Below are 25,491 nucleotides of genomic sequence, written 5' to 3' on the forward strand. Positions count from 1 at the left end.
CTGTATAACTGCCAGTGCCAGAAAGTTCCTTTTTATGACAAAGCTAGATAACCATCTGATACTCCTTGACTCCTTCTCTTTGTGTTTTCACTCAGAGGTAGAAAAATTATTTTCCATCTTAAACATGGTATCCTAGATATTTTTTGTATAGAAAAACTTTTTTTTTCTCTGACCTGAAAAATACAAATTCGTTTAATTTTTTTCTTCCAAGTCCACTTTCAGTGTTTTAATCAGTTTTATTGATGTCTGCTAAACATTCAAGTTCTCCCTTTCATTTGAGCAGGATGCAGAACCCCTGGAAGGGTCTCACCCTTTGGAGAACAATGGAGCCATTGTTGTTGGGCACACTCAGCTCCCCTCTTGGTCATGCATTCCAGCCATGTTTGCCTTTTAAAACTATACTATGGGTTTAAGGTAGTCATTATAACACCTAGCTCTTTTTCTGCCCTCCTTACTCCAGCCAATCTGCCCTCATCTTATAATCTTGTTTACTTTCTCTTTTTAGAACAAGGAGCGCACTCTTTAAAACAGAGTGAAGTAAGTTTTGGGTAAATGAAAGGAAATCTGCTTCACATAGCGAGTTATAAACTTATGGAACTCATTAGTCCCTAAAGGTGGTGCTGGCAGGAAATGTAAATGAATTAAAAAACCTCTTAGCCAAATTTATGAATGAGAGCCATAAATGGCTACTAAGAAAACCAGGGCTATGCCTGAGTTTTACAACTGAAGTCACAGAGTTGCTCCAAGGTCCCCCCCACCCCCGCCCCCGCAGCCCCCCAGGAGGTCTCTGACCTTGGGTCTGGCACCCCTTGTCCTCTCAGCACTTGTCTCTCCTTGGTCTAACTCAGGCATAGAAAGACCCTGTTCTGGGTCTGTTCTGGGATGGGCAACTTTCTTTTTGAAATAACTTTTTTTTTTTTTTTGGTAGCTTTTCCTTTACCCTTCAACCATCTGCCTACCACAGTGCCAATTATGACTGTCAGTTAAGGAATGGTGACGTCTGTCCAGTGGAAACTAGCTGAGATCACATTTGGATCTTAAAACATAGATACTCTCTTTTATGTAAAGTCAGACCCTTCTTTTTCTTGGGAATTTTCAGGCCTGAGACCATAAATAGCATTTTTACTCCATTCTGTACTCTATTCTCCCTCCTAACTTCAATCCCCTAACCCCTTCTGCTTTTCCCAGATCTACATCTGCAGAGGTTTTCTCCATCTCAGTCACAGTCTTCTATACTGGAAATATGGACATAACATTGTACATGTATCTTGCAGTCAATTTTGTATACAGTCTGTCACTTCTTTTTTTGTTTTGTTTTGGTTTTTTGGGTTTTTGGGTGTTTTGTTTTGTTTTGTTTTGTTTTGTTTTGCTTTTATAGGGCCAATCCTACAGCACATGGAAGTTCCCAGGCTGGGGGTTGAATCAGAGCTGCAGCTGCTTGCCGCTGCCACTGCCACAGCCACAGCCACAGCAACACCAGATCCGAGCCATATCTGTGACCTACACCACAGCTTGCAGCAACACTGGATCCTTCAACCCACTGAGCATGGCCAGAGATCGAACCTACATCCTTGTGGATAGTAGTTGGGTTCATTTCAGGGAACCACAACAGGAACTCCTTTATTGTTCTTTCTAAGGATGCCTTTAAGATCCATTATTATTCTCCATTTTTATAGCCACTTACTTGATCCAGACTTTCATCATCTCAAACATAATTTACTACCATAGACAATAATTGGTCTCCCTGCTTCCAGTTTCATCCTCCTTGGATAAATTCCTATGAGCAGCTGCCATAGTAATCTTCCTAAAACCCCATTTGATCACGTTCTTTCCGGCAACAGTGCCTGACCACCACATCACATCTCATCTCTTTGGTCTAACTGGAGTTCTCCACACTCAGAGGCCACACATTTCCTTCACTCAGTTCAACCATATCTCCTTCCACTCAACATGCTTGTCACCATGACCTCCCCAATATTTTCCCAAACATATCAAGCTAGTTTCTACCTCCATCCCCATTGTTCCCCTTGTCTGCATGCCTTCTTGAAGTCTGCATGCCCCAGTACAACCAGGTCTTTCTGTTGCCTCGTCTGGCTCCTGAAAACTCTAGATCTCTCTCCTCGCTTTGAAAGCAAGCCACACTTAGAGGCTCTATCACACAGCTTAGCACTTATTACATGCTGTTACTGTGACACAGTGTTTCCTGCCTATTAATTGGCTCCTCCCTCAATGGGTAGCAAACTTTTTAGGAGCACACACTGTGTTGTGTTCTTCCCTTTAACCTACCAGGGGGCCTAGTATATTTTTCATCATATATTCTGTGTTTAATAGGTAGTATGAATTAATTACAGTAAGTATCTATTCTTCAGTAAACTGGTTTAGATGAAGATAAAGACTCTATAAGGACAATAGGAAATAGAGTTTAACACTATATATAAGGGGGCACTTTTCACTCTGTAATATTAGTATCTAGTCTACATATTAGTTTTGATATAGATGCCTCTTTCTAACTCAAAAATAGTCAGTTAAAAAGTAATAATCGAGCCTCTAAATCTAAGTACTAAATTATAGGAAATACAAGGGACATAAGAACACATTAAATGATACACAAGTAGATTCAATCTACAAAATCCAGACTGGGGAGTAGGATAGAACCTACAGGACAAATGACCCTATGTTCTTATAAGACAGCAATGGATTATAAGAGAAAGAAGAGACATCTAAAGATTGAAATATCTAAAGATTGAAATAAACCTAAGAGATAAATGTGCAAATCACAGTGAATAGACTTACATGGACTCCAATTTAAACACATAAACTTAAAAACATTTTTTTTACAAAGACAGTTGAGGAAATGTAATGTGAACAGTGAATATTTCTAATGTTAAGAAATTGTTACTAATATTTTAGGTGTAGTAATAGTATTGTGGTTATCTTTATAAAGGGTCCTTCTCTTTTAGGGATACATTCTGAAATATTCATAGATAAAATTATATGATGTTGGAGTTTGCCTCAGAATACTTGAGGAGAATGGTGGAACAAGGATGGCCATGTAGTGAATTTGGAGCAAGTGATGAACTTCCACAAGTTAATTTATATTATTCTCTCTACTCTCTACATGTATTTTATTTTTTTAAATTTTTATATATATATATATATTTATTACTCAAATGAATTTATCACATCTGCGGTTGTATAATGGTCATAACAATCTGATTTCACAGGATTTCCATCCCACAGCCCGAGGACATCCCCCCACCACCCAAACTGTCTCCTCCGGAGACCATAAGTTTTTCAATGTCTGTGAGTCAGCATCTCTTCTGCAAAGAAGTTTGGTCTGTCCTTTTTTCAGATTCCATATGTCAGTGAAAGCATTTGATGTTGGTGTCTCATTGTATGGCTGACTTCACTTAGCATGATAGTTTCTATGTCCATCCATGTTGCTAAAAATGCTGGTATTTCGTTCTTTTTGATGGCTGAGTAATATTCCATTGTGTATATGTACCACCTCTTCTGGACCCACTCCTCTGTTGATGGACATTTAGGTTGTTTCCATGTCTTGGCTATTGTAAATAGTGCTGCAGTGAACATCAGAGTACATGTGTCTTTGCAAGTCGTGGTTTTCTCTGGATAGATGCCCAGGAGTGGGATTGCTAGATCAAATGGTAGTTCTATGTTTAGTTTTCTGAGGAATCTCCATACTGCTTTCCACAGTGGTTGCACCAATTTACAATCCCACCAACAGTGTACTAAGGTTCCTTTTTCTCCACACCCTCTCCAGCACTTATTGTTTGTAGACTTTTGGATGATGGCCATTCTGGCTGGTGTAAGGTGGTACCTCATCGTGGTTTTGATTTGCATTTCTCTAATAATGAGTGATGTTGAACATCTTTTCATATGTTTCTCGGCCATGTGTATGTCTTCTTTGGAGAATTGTCTGTTTAGACCTTTTGCCCATTTTTGGACGGGGTTATTTGTTTTTTTGGTATGGAGCTGCAGAAGGTATCTATAAATTCTGGAGAGTAATCCCTTGTCAGCTAATTCACTCGCAAAGATTTTCTCCCATTCTGTGGGTTGTCTTTTTGTGTTGTTTAGGGTTTCCTTTGCTGTGCAGAAACTTTGAAGTTTGAGTAGGTCCCATTTGTTTATTTTTCTTTTTATTGTCAATACTCTAAGAGGTGGATCTGAGAAGATATTGCTGTCGTTTATCTCAGAGAGTGTTTAGCCTATGTTTTCCTCTAGGAGTTTTATAGTGTCTGGTCTTCTATCTAGGTCTTTAATCCATTTGGAGTTTATTTTTGTGAATGGTGTTAGGAAATGTTCTAATTTCATTCTTTTCCATGTGGCTGTCCAGTTTTCCCAAGGACAGCTTATTAAACAAGCTGTAACAAACTGTCCTTTCTCCATTGTATAGTCTTGCTTCCTTTGTCATAGATTAGTTGGCTGTAAGTGCATGGATTTAATTCTGGGCTTTCTATCCTGTTCCACTGATCTATATTTCTGTCTTTGTGCCAATACCATGCAGTTTTGATGACTGTTGCTTTGTAGTATAGTCTGAAGTCCAGGAGCCTGATTCCTCCAGCTCCATTTTTCTTTTTCAGGATGTCTTTGGCTATTCTAGGTATTTTTTACTTCCAAACAAACTTTAAAATATTTTGTTCGAGTTCTGTGAAAATGTCCTTGGTAATTTGATAGGGATTTCATTGAATCTGTAGATTGCCTTGGGTGTTACAGTCATTTTGATAATATTAACTCTTCTAATCCACGAGCATGATATATCTTTCCATCTATTTGTGTCATTTTTGATTTCTTTCATCAGTGGCTTGTAGTTTTCAGAGTACAGGTCTTTTGTTTCTTTAGGTAGGTTTACTCCTAGGTATTTTATTCTTTTGGATGCAATAGTAAATGGGATTGCTTCCCTAATTTCCTTTTCTGCTTTTTCATTGTTAGTATATAGAAATGCTATCGATTTCTGTGTATTGATTTTGTATCCTGCAACTTTGCCAAATTCATGGATAAGCTCTAACAGTTTTCTGGTAGAGTCTTTAGGATTCTCTAGGTATAGTATCATGTCATCTGCAAATAGCAATAGTTTTACTTCTTCCTTTCCAATTTGGATTCCTTTTATTTCTTTTACTTCTCTGATTGCTGTGGCTAGGACTTCCAGAACTATGTTGAAGAGTAGTGGCGAGAGCGGACATCCTTGCCTTGTTCCTGACCTCAGCAGGAATTTTTTCAGCTTTTCACCATTGAGAATGATGTTCGCTGTGGGTTTGTCATATATGGGCTTTATCATGTTGAGGTAGGTTCCTGTTATGCCCACTTTCTGAAGGGTTTTGATCAGAAATGGGTGTTGGATTTTGTCAAAGGCTTTTTCCGCGTCTATTGAGAGGATCATATGGTTTTGATTCTTCAGTTTGTTAATGTGGTGTATCACACTGGTGGATTTGCAGATATTGAAGAACCCTTGCATCCCTGGGATAAATCCCACTTGATCATGATGTACAATCCTTTTAATGTATTGTTGGATGCAGTTTGCTAGTACTTTGTTGAGGATTTTTGCATCGATGTTCATCAGTGAAATTGGCCTGTAATTTTCTTTTTTTGTGTATTGTTGTCTGGTTTTGGTACCAGGGTGACGGTGGCCTCATAGAATGAGTTTGGGAATATCCCTTCTTCTGCAATTTTTTGAAATAGTTTCAGAAGGAGAGGTGTTAGCTCTTCTCTAAATGTTTGATAGAAATCTGCATGTATTTTAAATACTTTCACATGTATTTAAAGTTTCTCAAAGAAAAAGATTTTTTAAATAGTCAATGCTGTTAAGCAATTCTTTTCAAATATTTTTAGTGTAACAATGGTATCAGGGTTATGGGTTTTTTTTGTTTGCTTATTTGTTTTTGCTTTTTAGAGCTGAACCTGAGGCATATGGAGGTTCCCAGGCTAGGGGTTGAAGCGGAGGTATAGCGCCAGCCTATGCCATAGCCACAGCAACATCGGATCCAAGCCAAGTCTGTGACCTACATCACAGCTCATGGCAATGCTGCATTCTTAACCCACTGAGCGAGGCCAGGGATTGAACTGCAACTTCATGATTCCTAGTCGGATTTGTTTCTGCTGCGCCACAATGGGAACTCCAGGGTTATGTTTTTTTTGAAAAGGAGGCCTCATCTTTTAGAAATAACCAGTGGAAATATTAAGTGCCTGAAATGGTAAAATATAGAGTCATTAGAACATTATAGTTTTTAAAATTATTGTAAAACTAAAACATAACATTTTTACATTATCACTGAAATAATTTCTTTTCCCCAAGAAAAGAAACTACAAGGTGATAAACAATATTTTAGAAAGTTATTTAAACCCTGCTCTGTATTTTACCTACTTTTACCCAAAGATTATGCCAGTTTCCAAGTAAAACCATGAGTTGTACATCCTGTTTATGAGTACATATGGAAGAGTAAAAATAACCCAACACTAGGCTGTGAGTAGCTATAATCCTCAATGATATAGGATTTGTCACAAGAGTGACAAATAACCAAAGCCATTTGGTTATATTCCAGTTAACATCAGCCTTTGGTGGATATGCACTGTTACATGCTAACACAGTCGTATTTTTAAAAAAAATAATAATACACAGGTTTTCCCTAGTATCAGTTTAATTAGTAAATTCAATCTTAGCCCACTGATGAATTTTTCAATGAGGCCATGATTGTTAGCAAATATATTTGATTGGGGAAGAAGGAGAGGCTTGTCTCTGAGATTAAGATATTCTTGAGCAACAAAATTTAGTCATTAAGATAAAATCAGATCCCAGCTGATTATCTGGAAAATCCACAAGTTAGAACAATCATTTGTAGATGAATAAGAATTGAATGTGTTACAATACCTTCATCATTTCAAGGCAAGAAGGAAGGAAGGAAAGAAGGAATAAAGGAGGGAGCAATTTAATGATTTTCCTATTAGTTCTTTATTGTATTAGTTTGCTGGGGCTGTCATAACAGAGTACCACATCCTAAGTGGCTTAAACAACAGAAACTTGTTTTTTCACAATTCTGGAAGATAGAAATCTGAGCTTAGTGTGTTAGTGGGATTGGTTTTGTCTAAGATCTCTCTCACGGGCTTGTAGATAGCAATCTTCTCTCTGTTATCACCTGGTCCTCCTTCTGTGTGTCCTGTGTCCAAATTTTCTCTCCTTATCAGGATACCAGTCATATTGGATTAAGGCATACCCTTAAGATCTGATTTTAACTTAATTACCACTTTAGAGAACCTGTCTTCAAATGCAGTCCCATTCTGAGGTACTGGGAATAGGACTTGAACAAAGCAATTTTGGGCGGATATAACTTAGCCCATAAACACATGTCAAAATGATAATATTTTTGATATATTTGGTTAAATAAAACATTATTAAAATGCATTTCACTTATTTTGCTTTACTTTTTTAATGTGGCTACAGAAATGTGGCTTGCATTATATTCCTATTGGAAAATGCTGTATTTTATTTCTTCGGAATGTTAAAACACTGTTTCCAGCACCTGTTGAAGGAGTAAGAAAAAGTTCTAATTCTGAATAAATTTTTCATGTTCTATTTAGTTTCACTTTTATTACTCAGTTTTACCTAAGTACTGCCAATGAGCAAAAACTGTGAGGTGGTACCTAAAGAGCATAAAATGTACACAAGGAAAATTAGATCAGGGTTCTCTTTGGATCTTAGTCTCCTTATGACCTCAGGCACATCTCTTCCCCTCTCTATGCTTTCATTTGTTCTTCCTAAAAAAGAGAGAAGAAGAATGGCTAAAATTTATTGAGGTTTTATTGTGTGTCAAGAGTTCTGAATTTCTACCCTGGTGATTTATTTAATCCACACAATAACCCTTTGAAGGATAATAATGATAATAGGTAAAATTATTACTCTATTTGATGGAGATTTGAAGCGCAGAGTCCTACCAAGTTCCTAGAGTTAGTAAGTGGTAAAATCAAGTGGTCTAATTTCATCACATCCCTCCTATACCATCTCTTTTATTATAAGATTGTTTTGAGGATCAACTGAGATAGCATCTGTGAATGCATTTAAAAATTATTGACAGTTTTTTGGTTTGTTTTCCTAGAAATAATGCAGAAAAAGCTATTGTTTTTCTCTTTTGATCATCCAATCTATATATCTCCCTTGACTGCCTGGTAATTTCAGGGCTAAAAGAAGTGATTATATCTGTATTTTTAATACATTATTGAATCACAGCTGTTTAATTCAAAAATCATTATATCTATTTTCCTTTGAAAGTGTGATTATGAATTGAGCAGATATAAACAATTGACAGAGGGACTATTATAGTACTCTCTAATAATAGCATTTCTAGGAATTTTGAAGCCATGATTAGGAAAAAGAGAAATTGGGGGGAAATTGTGAATACAGCATTAATACATTTTCTTAGCAATATTTATATCTCTAATATAAAATTACCTTGTTATTCTGTAATGGAACAACTTGATCTGGTCATTAAAAAAGCATTGTTTGGAACCTTAAATTCATCAATGTTTGTTAGTGACTGTAGTCTGATTTTTGCTCCTAAACCACTTTTAAAACAGTCTAGGAGAAGAAAGTTTTTAAGAAACCGCATAAATTTTTCTCTGTGCTTCAAGTCTGTAAATAAAATATTTACATATTTAAACAACCCTCAGTACAATTTCATGTATACAAACTTTAAAATATTACAGAATTTTTCTCATAGTAATTGTACCTTTTAATTAAGCTTACCTTAGAATATTTTTACTTTTTGTTCTAAATGAAGCCATAAGTTGCTGATCTTTAAGCAATCATACCTCTTATAGCTTTTACAACTTTGTGAGAAGTAGAAAAAATTTGATAGCTGAAGCAAACATTAGGATTAAAGTGAAGCAAAGTAAGTTTTTTAAAAATCTATGTTCCATCCTCCATATTGTTAACCAGGCAACCCACACACATACACAATTTCAGAAGAGGGATAGACAGAAGTAACAAAAGAGAATAAACTCCAAAATCAATGCCTATAACTTCTGGTACATAGATCTTTGTCCAGTCAATCTTATTTTCAGTATCAGTAGTTTCATTATATTCAGTATATTTTATTTTTATCTTCATAAACCAAAAATTTGCCTAAATTGAGACAAACTTCTTTGCATTTTAGTTTATTACTTAATTGAGAATGAGTATGTACAAAGACAGAAGTTCTGGTTTTTGGCAACTTTGGAAATACCTTTCCAGTTCCAGTGTGCATGCTGTCTATTTGGTGATCCAGACAGATATGGTCCAGTGCTATCACCAGAAATGTTCTTTTTTTGAACATTGGAAACAATAAATTTGCAACAGCTCAACCTGACAAATTTTTCTGATGTCACTTTCATCTGTCATATCAATAGAAATGAACCTAAATTTTCTACAGCAGCTTTTAGATATTTTATCTGTATCATCTGGTAAGGCTCTTGGGCTCTGGAATATCTGAGAAGGTGTCACTAACTCCTCTGTAGGGATGACTGAAAAAGTCAACTCAATTCCTTTGGGAATTGTGTAGTAGAATCCAGTTGACAGCTTTATCAACTATAGTGTACAGTGGCTCTTAGAGAAAAAACTGTAGCTGCTTCTTTAAAGGCTTCATCATTTTTTTTCTATACTCTTGAGGGAAGTAATGATTCTACCCAAAGAGTTCTACACATTGGGTGTTTTTAACCCATTGCATTATCTCTTTTTTTGGTCTCTTTTTTACATGTTTTTCCATATTAAACAAGTGATACTGTATTAACATTGAACTTTTAAGGTTTACTCCTACTATAAGGATAAAGCCACTGCATATCTATGCTATTATTTTATTATATAGTTTATCTATTCTGACCTCCCATGCTGCTTCCACACTATTTGAATTTTATTGTCCCTGCCTTCTCTAGGACTTAACTAACTTTACTATAATGCATCATTCCTCATCCATGTAAACATTTTTGAAGAACAAAACAACAGACAGGTTTTGTTTTATAATACTTATGATTTTTCTTTCATACCTTTGTCCATCTTTCAGTCGTTATAAAAAGACCTATTGTTTTATTGTACGGACCTTATAACCCCTTAATACTCTGATTCTAAAGTGAATGAGCTTTAAGAATATCTGTTAAATAAATGGCAAGATGGATATAATAGTTTAATATTTCTCTGCAGTTATGCATTTTCAGATAAGAAAAGTAGAATGCCTACAGCGTAGATTACTCTTGTGAGATGGTCATTTTCCCCCTAATCTTCAGGTATAGTCTTCTTATAAGTGCAGCCACTCATATTTTCCTTGTGATTGTAATATTTGACTAATTAAGTATGAAACATTTGTGCTGATAGTGATGTTATCGAATTAGCAGCAGAAAAATAGTCACTCTGAATTAAAGAACCTTCATCATGATCAGTTTCATGAAGAATGGTTTTATGTCTATAAGGCATTTCTCACAGGATTTTATTTAGTTATTCTAGTAGCATTTGAAAGCACATGTTTCATTTCAGGATATATACAGATCATTTTTGTGGGTGGGGTGAGCATCAACCCCACCACAATCAAAGACAGAGAAGAGGTAATATGTAGCAGGGAAAAGGATACATTTTGTCTTCAGAATACCTGTATTGATCCCTATTCTACCACTTATTAACTAAATGACTTTAAGCAAGTGAGTTAGTTTTGCTGGCTCCTCATCTGTAAAATGCGAATAACAACAACAGTAATATCTACTTCATAAAATGTCCATATAATTAAATGTATTAATATATGTAAATCAGTTTGAAAACTACCTGACATTTTACTGTCATCTCGTGAGATTTTTTTCTCATCATAGCTTTCAATGTAAAAATGTTTCCATATTTAGGAAATTGGTCTACCAGTTTGGTTGAAGAAAAAAAGAAAAATATAGCCCATTAACTAACATATGTGGTAATGTACTATGAATGCATCAGTGCAGTATCTTTTAAAAATCGCCTAAGCATAGTTTTAGCTCTATGACTTTCACTTTTTTGTTGAGATTTCAGATTTTCCATAAATCATTATGATCCCTGTCTTCAAGAAACTTTCATTTTGGTTAGGGAAATGGACATTTTTATACCTAAGGCACAAGACAGAAGATAAAATGTCTAAACAGAATGTTCAGAGGATACTGTGTTTTAGCTGCAGCATTTAAAGATGTGTTATGTTCCCACCAAACTATGAAGGATAAACAGGGGGAAGTGGAAGAAAACAAATTTTAGACTGAGAGAACATCATGAATATTTAGGTGTTTTATTCATTTGGACTCTTTAGTTTATAAGTAACAAATTAAATTCAAGCATAACAATTTTTAATTTTATTTTTATTAGAGAATAGTTGATTTACAGTGTTGTCAATTTCTGCTGTACAGCAGAGTGACCCAGTCATATATCCTTTTTCTTGTGTTATCTTCCATCATGGTCTATCCCAAGAAACTGGAAATAGTTCCCGGTGCACAATCCAGAAGTAGATAGAGCTGTCACAGCTGGTTCCAGACATTCCAATAATGTCTTTAAATATCCTCACCTCTCCATGTCTCAACCGTGCACTTTTCTGTGTTGACTTCATTCACTGGCAGGTTTGACCCCTCTTCACTCTGAGACAGGCCTTCCCTCAGGCTTACATCTTTCATCCTGACTGAAAGGGAGCTTCTCCTTCCTAACAGTTCTGACACACGTGATGTGATTGACTTTGCTTGGTCACATGCCAGCTGTCCTCACAGAAGCCAGGCTGGTTGGGTGTATAGAGGGATTTGGCCTGATGGGCAGAGTCCCATCTAACTGCTAGTACTGGGAGCTGGGGAGAGGAGGCTTCACAAATATATTTGGTCTACCAACAGAGGATGGATGGCAAGACCTTGTGAGAGAATAGAAAACATCAAGAGAGATTATTTTTATGCTCATCTCTCTCTCCTTTATAGAACGCTGTAAAGTAAAGGTAAGTCGTTAGAATAGCACCGTTATAACTCCCCATCACACTCTCCTCTATCTGTCTCTCTGAATTCTTAAGCATCTAAAACTACCCGAGGCAATGTAACATTGAATCACATAGCATTTTATAATCTATAGTGAGATTGTGTATTAGGGTTCTCCAGAGAAATAAAATCAATAGGATATATGTGTATATGTATGTTTTATGTATGCCTCTATCTATCTATCTAGTTATCAATAGATTGATCGATCGATCTATCTATCTATGGGCAGGCAGGCTGGAGACCCAGGAGAGGTCTGAAGGCCAGACCTCTTGACTTGACCCAGACTTGACCCAGTTCAAGTCTGAAGGCAATCTGCTGTAGAAGCAGGAAGAGCCCATGTTGCAAGTGAAGTCTGAAGGCAGTCTGCTGGAGAATTCTCTCTTTCTGGGAGAAGCTAATCTTTTTGTCTTGTTCAGGCCTTCATCTGATTGTCTAAGGCCCACCCACATCATGGACAGTCTGCTTTATTCAAAAGTCCACTAGTTTAGATGTTAATCTCATTAAAAAACACTCTCACAGAAACATCCAGGATAATTATTGTCAAATATCTGGGCATTCCATGGCCCAGCCAAGTTGACATTCAAAATTAACCATCACAGATTATTTTTTATGTTTACCCTTCTTTTATCTGCTCCCATTTTATAGAGGTTTTTTTTCTCTTTGGAAATATTCTAGTTCCTGTTTTGCTGTTCTAAAGAAATGTTACAATTATTTTTTTACCGAAAAGGAAATTTATATCAGTTGATTCCAATTCTAGACCTTTTTAGGAAAAAGGTTTTCTTTATGACAAAGTTAAATTTTAAGCAGATATTTTTCCCAACAGTTAATACTTGAAAAATAGTTTTGGCCCTTTTGAAATTATTAATATTATCTAAAATTAAAAATGGTGGTGAGAGAAAGAAATCATTTAAATTGTTCTGTTTAGACTATTTATTGTTGGGATTAAAGGTTGCTTTTTATGGTAAGCAAACTCAGTATATAAAGATGGGAGTTCCTGCTATAACACAGCAGGTTAAGGATCCATTGTTGCCGCAGTTGTGGTGTACATCTGGGGCTCAGATATGCTCAGCTTCTATATGCTGCAGGTGTGGCCAAATAAATAAAGACTGAAATCTTTTAAATATAAATATACCCAATTGCAGGAAGAATTTTCTGTAAGACTGTTTAAGCAGCAGTATTCAATAATGTGTTTAAAATATTTGATATTTTAATTTTTAATATTTATTAACTTCTCTGTTATATATAGCAACATAGGCCTTTAGATTAAAAAGCCTAGGTTGGAATTATTATAACTTCTAGGAGGACCCCAGGACAGAGTATGTAAGTTTTCATATTTCTTGAAGAATCCTCATAGCCACTTCTTTTCAGTTGCGGATAAAAGCAGCTGTTTCAGTGCAACTTAAATGCAAATGCAATGACTGCCAATTGTATAAGGGAAGTCCTCCTACCCCTTATTCCTCCAAATCCATTATTCTTTGCTTTCACCATCCAGGTTATTTATATGGAGACTTAAACATATGTGGCACCAGACAGAAATATACTGTTAGGCAGCTGTTGGGCTGAGTGAGAGCTTTATATATACATACACACACACAGACACACACAGACACACGCATATACATCATAATTAAGATAGGTTTGTATTTTTAATCAGGTAATTGTCTTTAAAATACTGAGGTTTTTTCTTTTTCTTTTTTTTTTTTTTTTTTTTTTTTGTCTTTTTGCCTTTTCTGGGGCCGCTCCCGTAGCATATGGAGGTTCCCAGGCTAGGGGTTGAATCAGAGCTGTAGCCGCCAGCCTACGCCAGAGCCACAGCAACTCAGAATCGGAGCCGCAACTGCAACGTACACCACAGCTCGCCACAGCAACGCCAGGTCCTTAACCCACTGAGCAAGACCAGGGATAGAACCTGCAACCTCATGGTTCCTAGTCAGATTCGTTAACCACTGTGCCACAATGGGAACTACCCTGAGTTGTTTTTTAATGGCTGTTGAATATCACATTAATCTTACCTAGTTTTGTAATGTGTATCATGATGCTATTTAGAGGTGAAAATCTATAGAGAGAATAAAAAGGTAAAAATAGGTAAAAGGGAAGAGTCAGGGAAGAATAAAACTGGAAACAACCAAACCAAAGTCAGGTCCTGCCTGCTACCATAGTTTTTATCCAATGGATAACCTGGATTGGATTAGGCTCAGTGTTTTCCCCGGTATTAGGGATGTTTCTTACCGATTGGAGATACAAATAGATGCCCCCTTTTCTTCCCAGCATTTTGATTACAAATATGGCTCAGATCTGTGGACATCCTCAGACTGGGTCACTAGGATCTTTATATCAGTTGAAATGCAATTCTCTACACAAATAGTCATTTATCTGTGCATGGAGAACTCAGTTCTAGGAATTCAGGCTCATACCTTGTGATGACACCCCAGTCTCACTTGCTGAGGTTCCTTCTGAAACAGGGACCCAGTCCTTCAGGAAATGGCCTGGATTGTTTTGTTTGTTTGTTTTCTCCTTTATTCACAATATTTATGAAGCTCTTGCTATTTGTAAGGCACTATGCTAAGTACGTGGGATAAAATAATGAGCATGTTCTCTCAGTCCATCTTTGAAATCTCACCCAACCCTGAAGGTACATCTCACACATGGGGAAGCCCACTGTACTTGATCTCACCTGGCCTGCCCTTTGGATCACTGACTCATCTGACACTGAGTACTGTGTGGTTTTAGACTTCCTTTATATCTCTCACAGTCCACATGATACACTCAATAAACATCTATTAAATTAATAATGAAACACCTATCCTGGAGTGCCAGAATATAGCCTAGACTATCCTCAAAAGCTTCCTGGAGCCTGTTTCCCTCATAGTTTTTTTTTTTTTTATGACTAGTTTGGTTGCCTGACTTTCTAGCCCCTGCAAATTAGAAGTGAACAACTGGGAGTGGGGAAAGATTTTTAGTGAAACATTCTCCATAATGCAGGGCTGGAAAATTCAAAGCAGTGTTACCATGGTAACAGTATTTTCATAATGATGACCTGCTTACTAAGAAAACTCAAGTGGTATTTTTTACTCTTCGATTAAGGTCATGGAGAACTGTATAATAATCATAAGATGCTTTAAAAGAGGCAAGCATTGGTTATCTGGAAAAATCACTTATGTAGATTTATAGATCATCTCCCAAAGTTCTCCACTGGTGAGAAGAGATGAAGCAAACCATACACCCCGCCTTAGCTCTATAGTATGTTTATGTGCATATTATTGCCAGGATATTTTGGATTTCTATTATTCCACTCTTAAAGAGTTGCAGTCACCAGACTTATGTAGATTGCTTCAATGATCCTCAAAGAACCCTATGAAACAATTAAGAAATTTAAGGAAAGGAAGAAAACAAAAGCAAAACACATGAAAAACAGATATCCTGATCAAGCCCAGAGCTTCTATTTAAGGTATGGTGGAAATTATTTCTTATTTAGCTCCTTCATTTTTTTACTTGTTAAAGTTTCAAGACTTTAGGAGAGAATTTTTACATTAAAATTTTATAAAGCAGCCTATTTCTTGAATACTGTGCAAATAATACTAATTTTTAAAAACAATTTTATATTTGTAGTGCTATGTTATTTTTGATTGTTTAAATTGCATTGGATTTCTCAAAAACTGCTTTTTAAGAATTTGCAGTAAGAAGGCCTGTCCATTGTATTTTTCATAAGAAAGCTGGTTTTCACAATATTATTGCCATTTTGTAAACAGCATCAATGAACCTGCACATAAAAGGTTAAATGTTTGCAGACTATTCTTTTTTGCCTCAAAGATCAGAGACAAATTACTATTTTTATTTTACATTCCCTTGATGAGGATAATGATAAACAGCTGTCACTTCAGTGCTTAGACTGCAGAGAATCCTATTGCAATCCTATAATTTAAACAAAGAAAAAAATACATAGCCATACACAGTATACATACAGAAAAGAGTATGACAGAGAATTTCCTTAAGGCTGGGCTTAGAGAAAAGGGAGCATTTGCTCTCTGCAGTTACTCAGTTAAAAGAAAATTTTCATGTCTGTATATTTTTCCCATTGATCTTAGACATATTAGAAGGGGCAATTACTCTTTCTTTCTAAAATCAGGAAAAAAAAAATAAATTTGCATTTTGAATTCTCTGACTCATCATATCCATGGTATCATCAGAGTCGTTAAGATTTGTATGTGACTACATGTCTACTAGTATTTCCAAAAACTAAAGAGAATTTCTAATTGTTTTACCAGTTATTTTGGAATACTTCTAATTTTTTTCAATGTTTTGAATTAAACTGGTTAGTGTTCTCCATTCACGCTGACACTTTGCTTATAGATTGCACCTGATTTCAAAAAGCGGCAGTCAATGTCTTTTGCGTATTTTGATATGTAAAAATTAAAGCAAGGCTAAATATTAAGAATAGTATGAAGTGGGGAAATTCAGTGTTTCTGTGTGATAATAGGGATGGTGATATACTTTTCCTGGTATTTCATATTGCTGGAGATTCTTTTTTCTTTTTTTTTCACGGCCACACCCACAGCATTTTGAAGTTCCAGGGCCAGGGATCAAAACCAAGCTGCTGCTGAAACATAAGCCGCAACTGTGGCAAGAGTGGATCGTTTAACCCACTGCACTGAGCTGGGGACTGAACCCTTGCCTTAGCAGCAACTCAGGCCTCTGCAGGTTCTTAACCCACTGCACCACAAGAGGAACTCCAAGATTCTTTTAATAAATACCATTTATCTCGATTTTCTCTTTTGGCTCATTTATTTGTTTTTACAAATTTCAGTATTTAAATATCTTTTTCCTAGAAACTCCTTTTACATTCATTATTTTATCTGTGAAACTGACTTGATATATTATGGATGTTTCCCTGTTTGATGATACCTTTTGATTTTTTTATACCTAAGAAAAAAAAATCAATTTCACATTATATTCATCTTATATTTATTGAACACATTTCAGCTCTCAGAGCCTCAGAATTCCCTTACATTGATGGTAATAATTCTGTTCACCTCTTAAGGTTGTGGTATGAATCTTCTGTGTAAAGTGCTTATTTAGCACGGTACCTAGAACACGGTAAGTGCTCAATAAATGTTTCTGAGAGAGGTAATATATTGACACTGAAATGCCATCACCCTCCTGCTGTACAATACAACAGTGAAATTCCAATATGGGTCAGATCAGAGAGACAAACAGGAATTGTATTTTATCCATTATGGAGGTTTATATTGCTTTATGTAGATGTTTTCCTCACAAAGCTATAGATCATGTGTTCTCACTTACATACATATTTTAGTAATCGTTTTATCATTCTCACTATGGTTAAGTAATAGTGGATCCTAATTCATCAACTTGGGATTTCCCTGGCCTCCAGTTTCTCTAACAAGGAGGCACTCTTGGAGACCCCACAATGCACTGGGGCAGCTTCCTTGATTTAGGTAAACCTAAATCAAGGAAGTAGTGTTAATTCCTCCTCCTTCTCTGGTGCTTCAGGCTCTGCACTAGGTGCTGAGAAAGGAGAGATAAACAAGACTCCAGAGTCTAATGGGGTAGAAGCATAAAACTAGACTACATACTAAATAATAAAAGGTAGTACAAGACAGAGATGAAGTACCGTGCAGCAAGGGGTGAAGTGTCTGGGCACCAATGGGAAGCTTGTCTAGAAGAGGTAATGGTGGAACTGGATTTGAAAGATGAATGGTTTTCACAGATGAGAGGAGAGGATCCCAGGCAAAGGGACTAGCTTGCAGAAAACATGGCAGTATTAAAATAAATGGTTTGCCACTTCATGTAGAAGATGTTGAATTGAAAATGTACTTTAAGATTTTTATTTTTTCAATTATAGTCAATTTACAGTTTTCTGTCAACTTCTACTGTATGGCAAAATGACCCAGTCATAGACATATATATATATACATTCTTTTACTCACATTATCCTCCATCATGCTCCATCACAAGTGACCAGATACAGTTCCCGGTGCTATACAGCAGGATCTCATTGCTTATCTACTCCAGAGGCAATAGTTTGCATCTGTTAACCCCAGACTTCCAGTCCATCCCACTCCCTCCTCTTCCCCTTGGCAACCACAAGTCTGTTCTCCAAGTCCATGCGTTTCTTTTCTGTGGAAAGGTTCATTTGTGCTGTATGTTAGATTCCAGATATAAGTGATATCATATGGTATTTGTCTTTCTCTTTCTGACTTCACTTAGTATGAGAGTCTTTAGTTCCATCCATGTTGCTACAAATGGCATTATTTTGTTCTTTTTATGGCTAAGTAGTATTCCATTGCGTGTTTATGCTACATCTTCTCAATCCATTCATCTGTGGTTGAACATTTAGGTTGTGTCCATGTCTTGGCTATTGTGAATAGTGCTGTGATGATCGTACGGGTGCATGTATCTTTTTCAAGGAAAATTTTGTCTGGATATATGCCCAAAAGTGGGATGGCTGGGTCATACGATAGTTCTATATTTAGTTTTATATTTAGTACCTCCATACTGTTTTCCATAGTGGTTGTACCAATTAACATTCCCACCAACAGTGCAGGAGGGTTCTCGCTTCTCCACACCCTCTCCAGCCTTTGTTATTTGTTGTCTTGTTAATCATGGCCATTCTGACTGGTGTGAGGTAGTACCTCATTGTAGTTTTGATTTGCATTTCTCTAATAATTAGTGATATTGAGCATTTTTTTCATGTGCGTGTTGGCCATCCATATGTCTTCTTTGGAAAAATGTCTATTCATGTCTTCTGTTCATTTTTCAATTGGGTTGGTAGGTTTTTTTGCTGTTGAGTTGTATAAGTAGTTTATATATCTTAGAGATTAAGCCCTTGTCAGTTGCATTGTTTAAAACTATTTTCTCCCATTCCATAGATTGTCTTTTTGGTTTTTTTTTTTTTTGAAAATGTCTTCTGCTCAAATTTTTCATTTTAATTTTTATAATGTGTAGTGAGAATCAAACAGCTCTCTCTCTCTCTTTTTTTTTTTTTTTTTTGTTTTTTTGCTTTTTAGGGAGGCACCAGAGGCATATGAATGTTCCCAGGATAGGAGTCAAATCAGAGCTGCAGCTGCCAGCCTATGCCACAGTCACAGCAACTTGGGATCCAAGCCGAATCTGTGACCTATATCACAACTCATGGCAATGCCAGGTCCCCAACCCACTGAGTGAGGCCAGGGATCAAACCTGCATCCTCATGGATACTAGTTGGGTTCATAACCTGCTGAGCCACAGTGGGAACTCTAGCTCTCTCTTATTCATTAATATTCAAAAAAGAAAGAAGCTAACATTTATTGAACACCCACAGGCCTTTGGCTAGGTTACTTCCTATGCCTTATCCCATTTAGCTTCCACAGTTTTCCCCATTTTAAATTGTATCCCCATATTAATGAGTCTCAGTCACCCTAAATGAGTAAGGTGCAACCACACAACCAGTGCATGATAAAGCCTGAGTTTGAACCTAAAATTTTCACTTTCAAATACAATACCCTTAAAACAATGTCACAGTTAACACTGATTCTTAGAATTTGGGCTCAGTGTGGATCCCAATATGCAGTGGTTTTTATGGCCTTGAAAGAAATTTGGGGGCATGATTGGTTTTTTCAATGCCATAGCTCTTCCCTCTATCACTTTTCCACCTCATTAGTTTTTTACCTTTTTATTCCAGGTCCTATTGTGATTATATCACAAATTAATAACAAAATAAAGAACTATGTAAGACCCGATTTAATTCTTTCTTTCAGTGACCAAAGTCCATTTAAAGAGAAATAGTATAGGGAAGCAACTCTCATTTTTGAAACTTCCAATCCTCTCTCTTGCCATAATGTCAGTAAGATGCCTCAGAAATGTCCTCCAGTCGTCCTCCTGAAGTATGGGATAAGACTCTCAGGACTGGAAAATGACTGACGTGTTTTAGAGCGAGCACGTATTATTTTAATATTTTGAAGGTGTTAGAAGAGCAACAGAAGCCTATATAAATGTTTAGAACTAATTTCTATTTTTGTCATGGTTGATTTTGTGGCCTACAAATATGCCTTTCACACATACGTATTGATTCAAAGTTAAAGCTTGTCATTTATAGATCCACTTAAGCGATTCAGCACAGTGTTTTGCAGAGAACTGATTGGATAATTGAAAACCTGGCAGATCAAAGTATGTACATTTCCAAAGAAAAGCACTTCATGTCCATATTGGAAGCAATAAGTTATTTCCTTTTTTTTTTTTTTTTTGCATTCGTAATTAAATCTTTCCAAATGCTAGAAAGTAGCCAGACCACTAACAATATTTGTATCATGTTCTGGGGCTTAGATGGTTCAACCTGACTTGAAATGGAGACCATTTGTTCCAAATTGATTTCAATGCCAAGCCAATAGGTCAGCCCTTAATGATGAAGATGCCATTCCAGCCCAGCCTCTGGTGGATAAGCCAAAATTAATTAACTCAAGTCGCATAGTATAGAAAACAGATGCTTCTCTCATGTTGCACAAATAAATTCTTTGTGTATGGATGTGTTCTGTTTTATTCAAAGAATAACAAGTTGGAAGTTAAAATTATAAGGTTTTCACAATAGAGCCAGTCTTTAGTAGTGATGATAGAAGCATGAATTTATGTAACAAATTCCAGCAAGTGCGTGGAAAAACGAATTATCCTCTGTATCTCTTATTTTGGCTCCAGGCCAGGCCTAGGAGATTTAGTTTTAAATCTGGACTGATCCAAGTGCTGATCCATTCCAGAGCAGACCTAGGAGTTCCAGAACAACAGCAAGGTTATTTCTAATCTATAGGATCCCTGGAGACCCCTCCCAGAAGTTTGCATCTGCATCATATGTTTGGATTCAGTTCTTTGGCCAGCTTGCACATGGTCTAAGATTAGATTGTTCTCTAGAGGTATGTTGTTAGGTGCACTGTTTATCTGGTTATTCATCTAAACATTCATTCAGAATTATAATACTTGCTTTTCCTCGATCATGGGTATGATCTCTTTCGGAATTTATGGCTGTTTGGTAAGATTAAAGATGTTACCATCTAGTATTACCACTCCAGATTTAGTACACAGAAGTCCATCAGCTGATAATGTCTTTTTTTTTCTTCTTCTGAATAAAATGTGAAATAATCTACGTTTTCCTTCCTTTCTGTTAGACTGAAAATGATGAGAATGGCCAAGCCGAAAATTTCTCCATGGACCCACAGTTGGAGAGGCAAGTGGAGACCATTCGCAACCTCGTGGACTCCTACATGTCTATTATCAACAAATGCATCCGAGACCTAATTCCCAAAACAATAATGCACCTTATGATCAATAATGTAAGTGATTATGAACTGTCTTATTTTAACTTCTAACCCATCCTAGTGTGGAAAGTGCTCACACTCTCTTCAGCTTCTGTATGGTGTTTTCTGGATAGTTGAGATACTTATTACCCACATTTATCATTTTTCATTACAAGGGATAAGTGACTGACCAGTGGAAGAGAACTTAGGAAAGAAAACATAAAACTTCTAGCTACAGTGTCTTGCTATTCTCTATTGGCAGTCTCCAGAAGAATATGAATTTGCTTACAATAAAGCAGAACAAAAAAACTATAGTCAGGGTATAAACTAGTTGCAAAGACAGCAATAAAGCCAGATACCCTGGCTCCTAGACTTTAAATTTAAATTGTAAATTTTTTTAAACTTTAATTTTTTTTGCCTTGAACTCAGAGCAAAAGATATGTACACACAGAATATGGTAATATTATTTTCACCTTCTAAAAATTATGGAATGCCATTTTAATCCGGAAAGGGCCTTTTTGCCCTATCACCTTGGATGCAAAGTCCAAGCACCTTTTCTTTTCTAAGGTAAAAGTGATAGAGCCACAGATCTCAATGTTCCTGCTAACATTATAGATCAACTATGATTCAATAAAAATGGGGGAAAAAAGTTCCCGCTAGACTGGCCATCAGTTGATCTGTATTGCCTACAATCTCTCCCTTTTCATGGTTATTTTTATAGCTGTCAGAATATAATACTTAAATTGCATGGTCTGGTTTGGTTCTTTTGGTAGCTACTCTGTTAAAGTACAAATATCACAATTTGAGAACTTATCTTTTAGATAAGATAGGCTGTAATGGAGTGTTTCATAGCAGGCTTTTCTAGCTCTTGAAAAGTAAGACTCCTATAATTTTATTTCCAGTTATCTTCTAAGGAGGACACCTTTTTATTTAAACTGATGACATATTACGAGCATTTGCTTGTAACAAATAAAAATTAGATGGTAAAGTACTGACAAGAGCCCCACTAGAACTCAGGAGAAGCCTAGATCCTATACTTGGTTCTGCTGCAGACTCTCTTAACCTAAGACAGAACCCATACCTTCTTTCTATGTCCTCCATAGGTAAAAAATGAATCATAGAAAAAGTATCTGGCCTAGGGATTTGTTCCTAAAGATGGTACATATGGAAGTACAATGAAAAGTATCATTGTAAGAAACTAATATGGTTGCCAAGTTAAGAATTATAAGTAACCATTATCCATATTTTAAGATTCTTTTCAAAATTCTATTTCTAAATATGAGAGTTCATTTCTTATTCATGATCTGGGCCTTCCTTGACTTTAAGAAGCCCTAGCCAGGTGAGCAATCTTATTTTTAACTCAGTTTTCATATACCTCTTGTTTATTCAAACAAGGTTAGTAATATGCTTTGAAGTATCAGTGGCAGGTAGACATTATATTGGGAATAGATTAGAAACTATAAATTATATTCTGAAGCTTGGCCTCTGGCCTGCTGTGTGACCTGAAGCAAATCTTTAGGTCCCTCTGAGTTTAGGCCCCTCTGAGTTGAAGTCAGTCACTTCTAAAACTATACTAAGAACCCTGAGCTGCCCTGCAGAATTGTCAGAGAACATAATAAATGTGACTGTGTGCCATTTTGAAAAATATAAAGTACTAAACAAATAGTCTGTGTATTTTTTAAATTAACCTCTTAACTTCACTTAAATGAGTTCAGGTTGTTTTGCTGTGGTATCCAGGCACTTGCTTGTTTAAACATTTTCCTGATTAAGTATCATTTATCTTTTCACTGTTTTACCGAGAGTCATTAGTGCTGCCATCAGTTCAAACGCTGCTCTGCTCTGCACTATATTAAATCATCAGCACAGGAAATAGCACTTCCTGTCTATAGCTGTGAGGGGTAGCTTGACATAAATTAGTTAAAAAGGGAAAAAAAAAAAAACCCTATTGCAGATCTATCCTACTTTCACCTTCTCAAGAAAAACACACAACACACAGAGAAAGACAAAGAAACGTGAGGGGGTAATTGCCCTCATTCCTCACTGGTGCGCTCACTTGCTTTATGAAAGGGTGAACTCCCCACCTACAGGGTATTATCCAGGGAAGTAAAGTTCTGCTAATTGTCTTGAGGGAGACCTCACATATTAGAGTCATGAGAAAGAAGAGTTCAATTAGGATTTTACCTCTAAGGTCAAACCTTGCAGCAGAGATTAATAAGACCATGAAGAAAGCAAAAACATCATGTAATGCTGGCTTCTTATGAAATTATGGTTATCTTTGTTTATATCTTACAGAAAATAGTCGTCCTATGTCTAGGATGACTGCTTTTCTTTGAGTATTATTTTATCTGCTTTTTAAGTATATATGTTAAAATATATAGTTTTATATATTACATATATATTTAAACTTTATATACGTGTAATTATGTATATGAAAAATACAGATTGCTTTTTTAAAAGATGCTTATATCCTTATGGCATCTTGTTGTACAGAATGTCTGAGCCCTTTCTGTTCGTTCTAAAAGTATCCTGTTAAGTGCAAGGAACAGTAACACAGTGAACACCGAGCACTGTGTCATGCAAATATGTTGATTTTTTATTTGACTTAAATCTTCAAGTGAGAGAATTAATCATAGAATCACAGCAAGAAAACATACTTTGACTCCTCATTCTGAATTCTATCTCCTTTACCCTGCTGTTTCTATAGATGGCTGTGGATGAAAAAGCTAGCTGTTGCTCCAGAACCAATCAATGCCTAAAACCTGGTCCTCTGTTGGCTATCACTATTGAAAGCAGCACTGTGCCCTTTCCTCTTTGAAATGGGAATGGCTACTCTGCCCTCTGAAAAAGAATATATTTCAGCCAACTTTCATAAATTTCAGAATTTGGTGGGCAGTTTCCTTTGAAAGTTTACATTAAGAGTTCTGCCACTCAAGTCTCCATATGGAATTGTTTAAGAAGTTTAAAGCCAGCAGTAAATGCCTTGCCTCAGACATACTGTAAGCCTTTGTCTATTGAAATGCAGCAGCTGTTTCATTGCTTAAACATACCAGGTAACAGCAGCACAAAGAAATAGCAAGTTTATGACAGGCGGTTGTTCTGGACAGGCTACAGTCAAAGCAGCAGAGTTTTGTCCGGGACTTTAAAATTCATATACACATAACACCCCACTGCAAGAACATTTTGATGGCCTCTTCTCTGTAGCTCACACCACCAGAAGTTCTCCATCATCAGAGAATTGGGGAAGTGGATCCAGCTTTATCCGAGGAGTGTTTGTAGCAAAGTAGCACATAATTCTATGTTTGAACCCACAGAACAACCACCTGTTGGGTACTCATGATTTTGACCAGATTCAAAATGAAGAAACTGAGGCCAAGAGAGGTTGTGACTTGTTCAAGATCATACAGCCAGGGGGCTGAGGGTGGCAGAGTCAGGACTAAAACTCACATCTTCTCAGTCACAATCTGAGAGTCTTTCTACTTCACCATTAGATAGTGCATCTGGCAAAACCTAGAAAACTAGCAGCCAGTTTTCTCAAACTAGGGGCTCCAATCCTCATAGCATGTACACAAAGCTATTTTCCCGGGGGGGGGGGTCATTTTACTCCAAGATTTAATTAGGGTCTGTTTGACTATGAGAAACAATGTTTTGAATCTTAACTAGTAATTTATTGTTCCTTATATTCGAACAAACCCAGATAATACGAAATGTAATGTAAAATTTTTATGGAAATTTTTAAGAACCAAATATGAAACCTAGAGGCATTTCACACTTGGAGCCTGTGCCCCAGGACCCCTGAGTGAGGCCCACATTCACTCTCCTTGGTCATTGGCACTTTGGTAGAAAATTAGTAACATGTGCCCTCGTTTTAAAACTGACCGTAACTTTAATTTGAATAGAGTCATTTTAAATGTTCATTATTTGAGGGCAAAGTACATCTTAAATACTAGAGCACTCTTTTGTTTCCACGGGCCAAGAATTCTGCATCCTGCTCAAGAAACAGATCCCAATGATGACCCAGAAGCCCACACTTGCTCCCCCTCCCCCCCACCCCACCAAGGATTATACTCCTGTTTTCTTATACCACAGATGAGTTCTGCCTGGCCTTGAACTTTGAAATCAGCAGTAGATGCTTTTTTGTGTCTAACTTCTTTGCTCAACTTTTGTAAGTCAAAGATGGTACTTTTTAAGAAGGAAACCTTCTCTGGGTCTTTAGCAA

General features: G+C 36.5%; 1 protein-coding gene and 1 long non-coding RNA gene across 28 annotated transcripts in view; both read left to right on the forward strand.

Moving 5' to 3' along the window:
* The window catches only part of DNM3 (dynamin 3), a 542,852-nt gene that overhangs the window by 482,527 nt on the left and 34,834 nt on the right, over positions 1-25,491 (forward strand). For all 27 annotated transcript variants that reach the window (XR_014816234.1, XR_014816231.1, XR_014816226.1 and 24 more), the window contains one exon: positions 21,147-21,311. Coding sequence is in view for 16 of the 27 variants with exons in the window: in XM_021063644.2 (XP_020919303.1) it covers positions 21,147-21,311 (165 nt within the window). In the remaining 11 variants the exon portion in view is untranslated. The remainder of the gene's footprint in view (positions 1-21,146; positions 21,312-25,491) is intronic.
* Positions 9,632-16,135, forward strand: LOC146400116 (uncharacterized). The gene is made up of 2 exons (XR_014816244.1): positions 9,632-11,356; positions 11,892-16,135. It is a non-coding gene; the product is annotated as an uncharacterized LOC146400116 (long non-coding RNA).

This window comes from Sus scrofa, chromosome 9 (assembly GCF_054392235.1).
Source record: "Sus scrofa isolate SSC_HxYL_T2T_F1_AM1 chromosome 9, Sscrofa_HxYL_maternal_Yorkshire_Landrace_v2.0, whole genome shotgun sequence".
NCBI classification, from domain to species: domain Eukaryota; kingdom Metazoa; phylum Chordata; class Mammalia; order Artiodactyla; family Suidae; genus Sus; species Sus scrofa.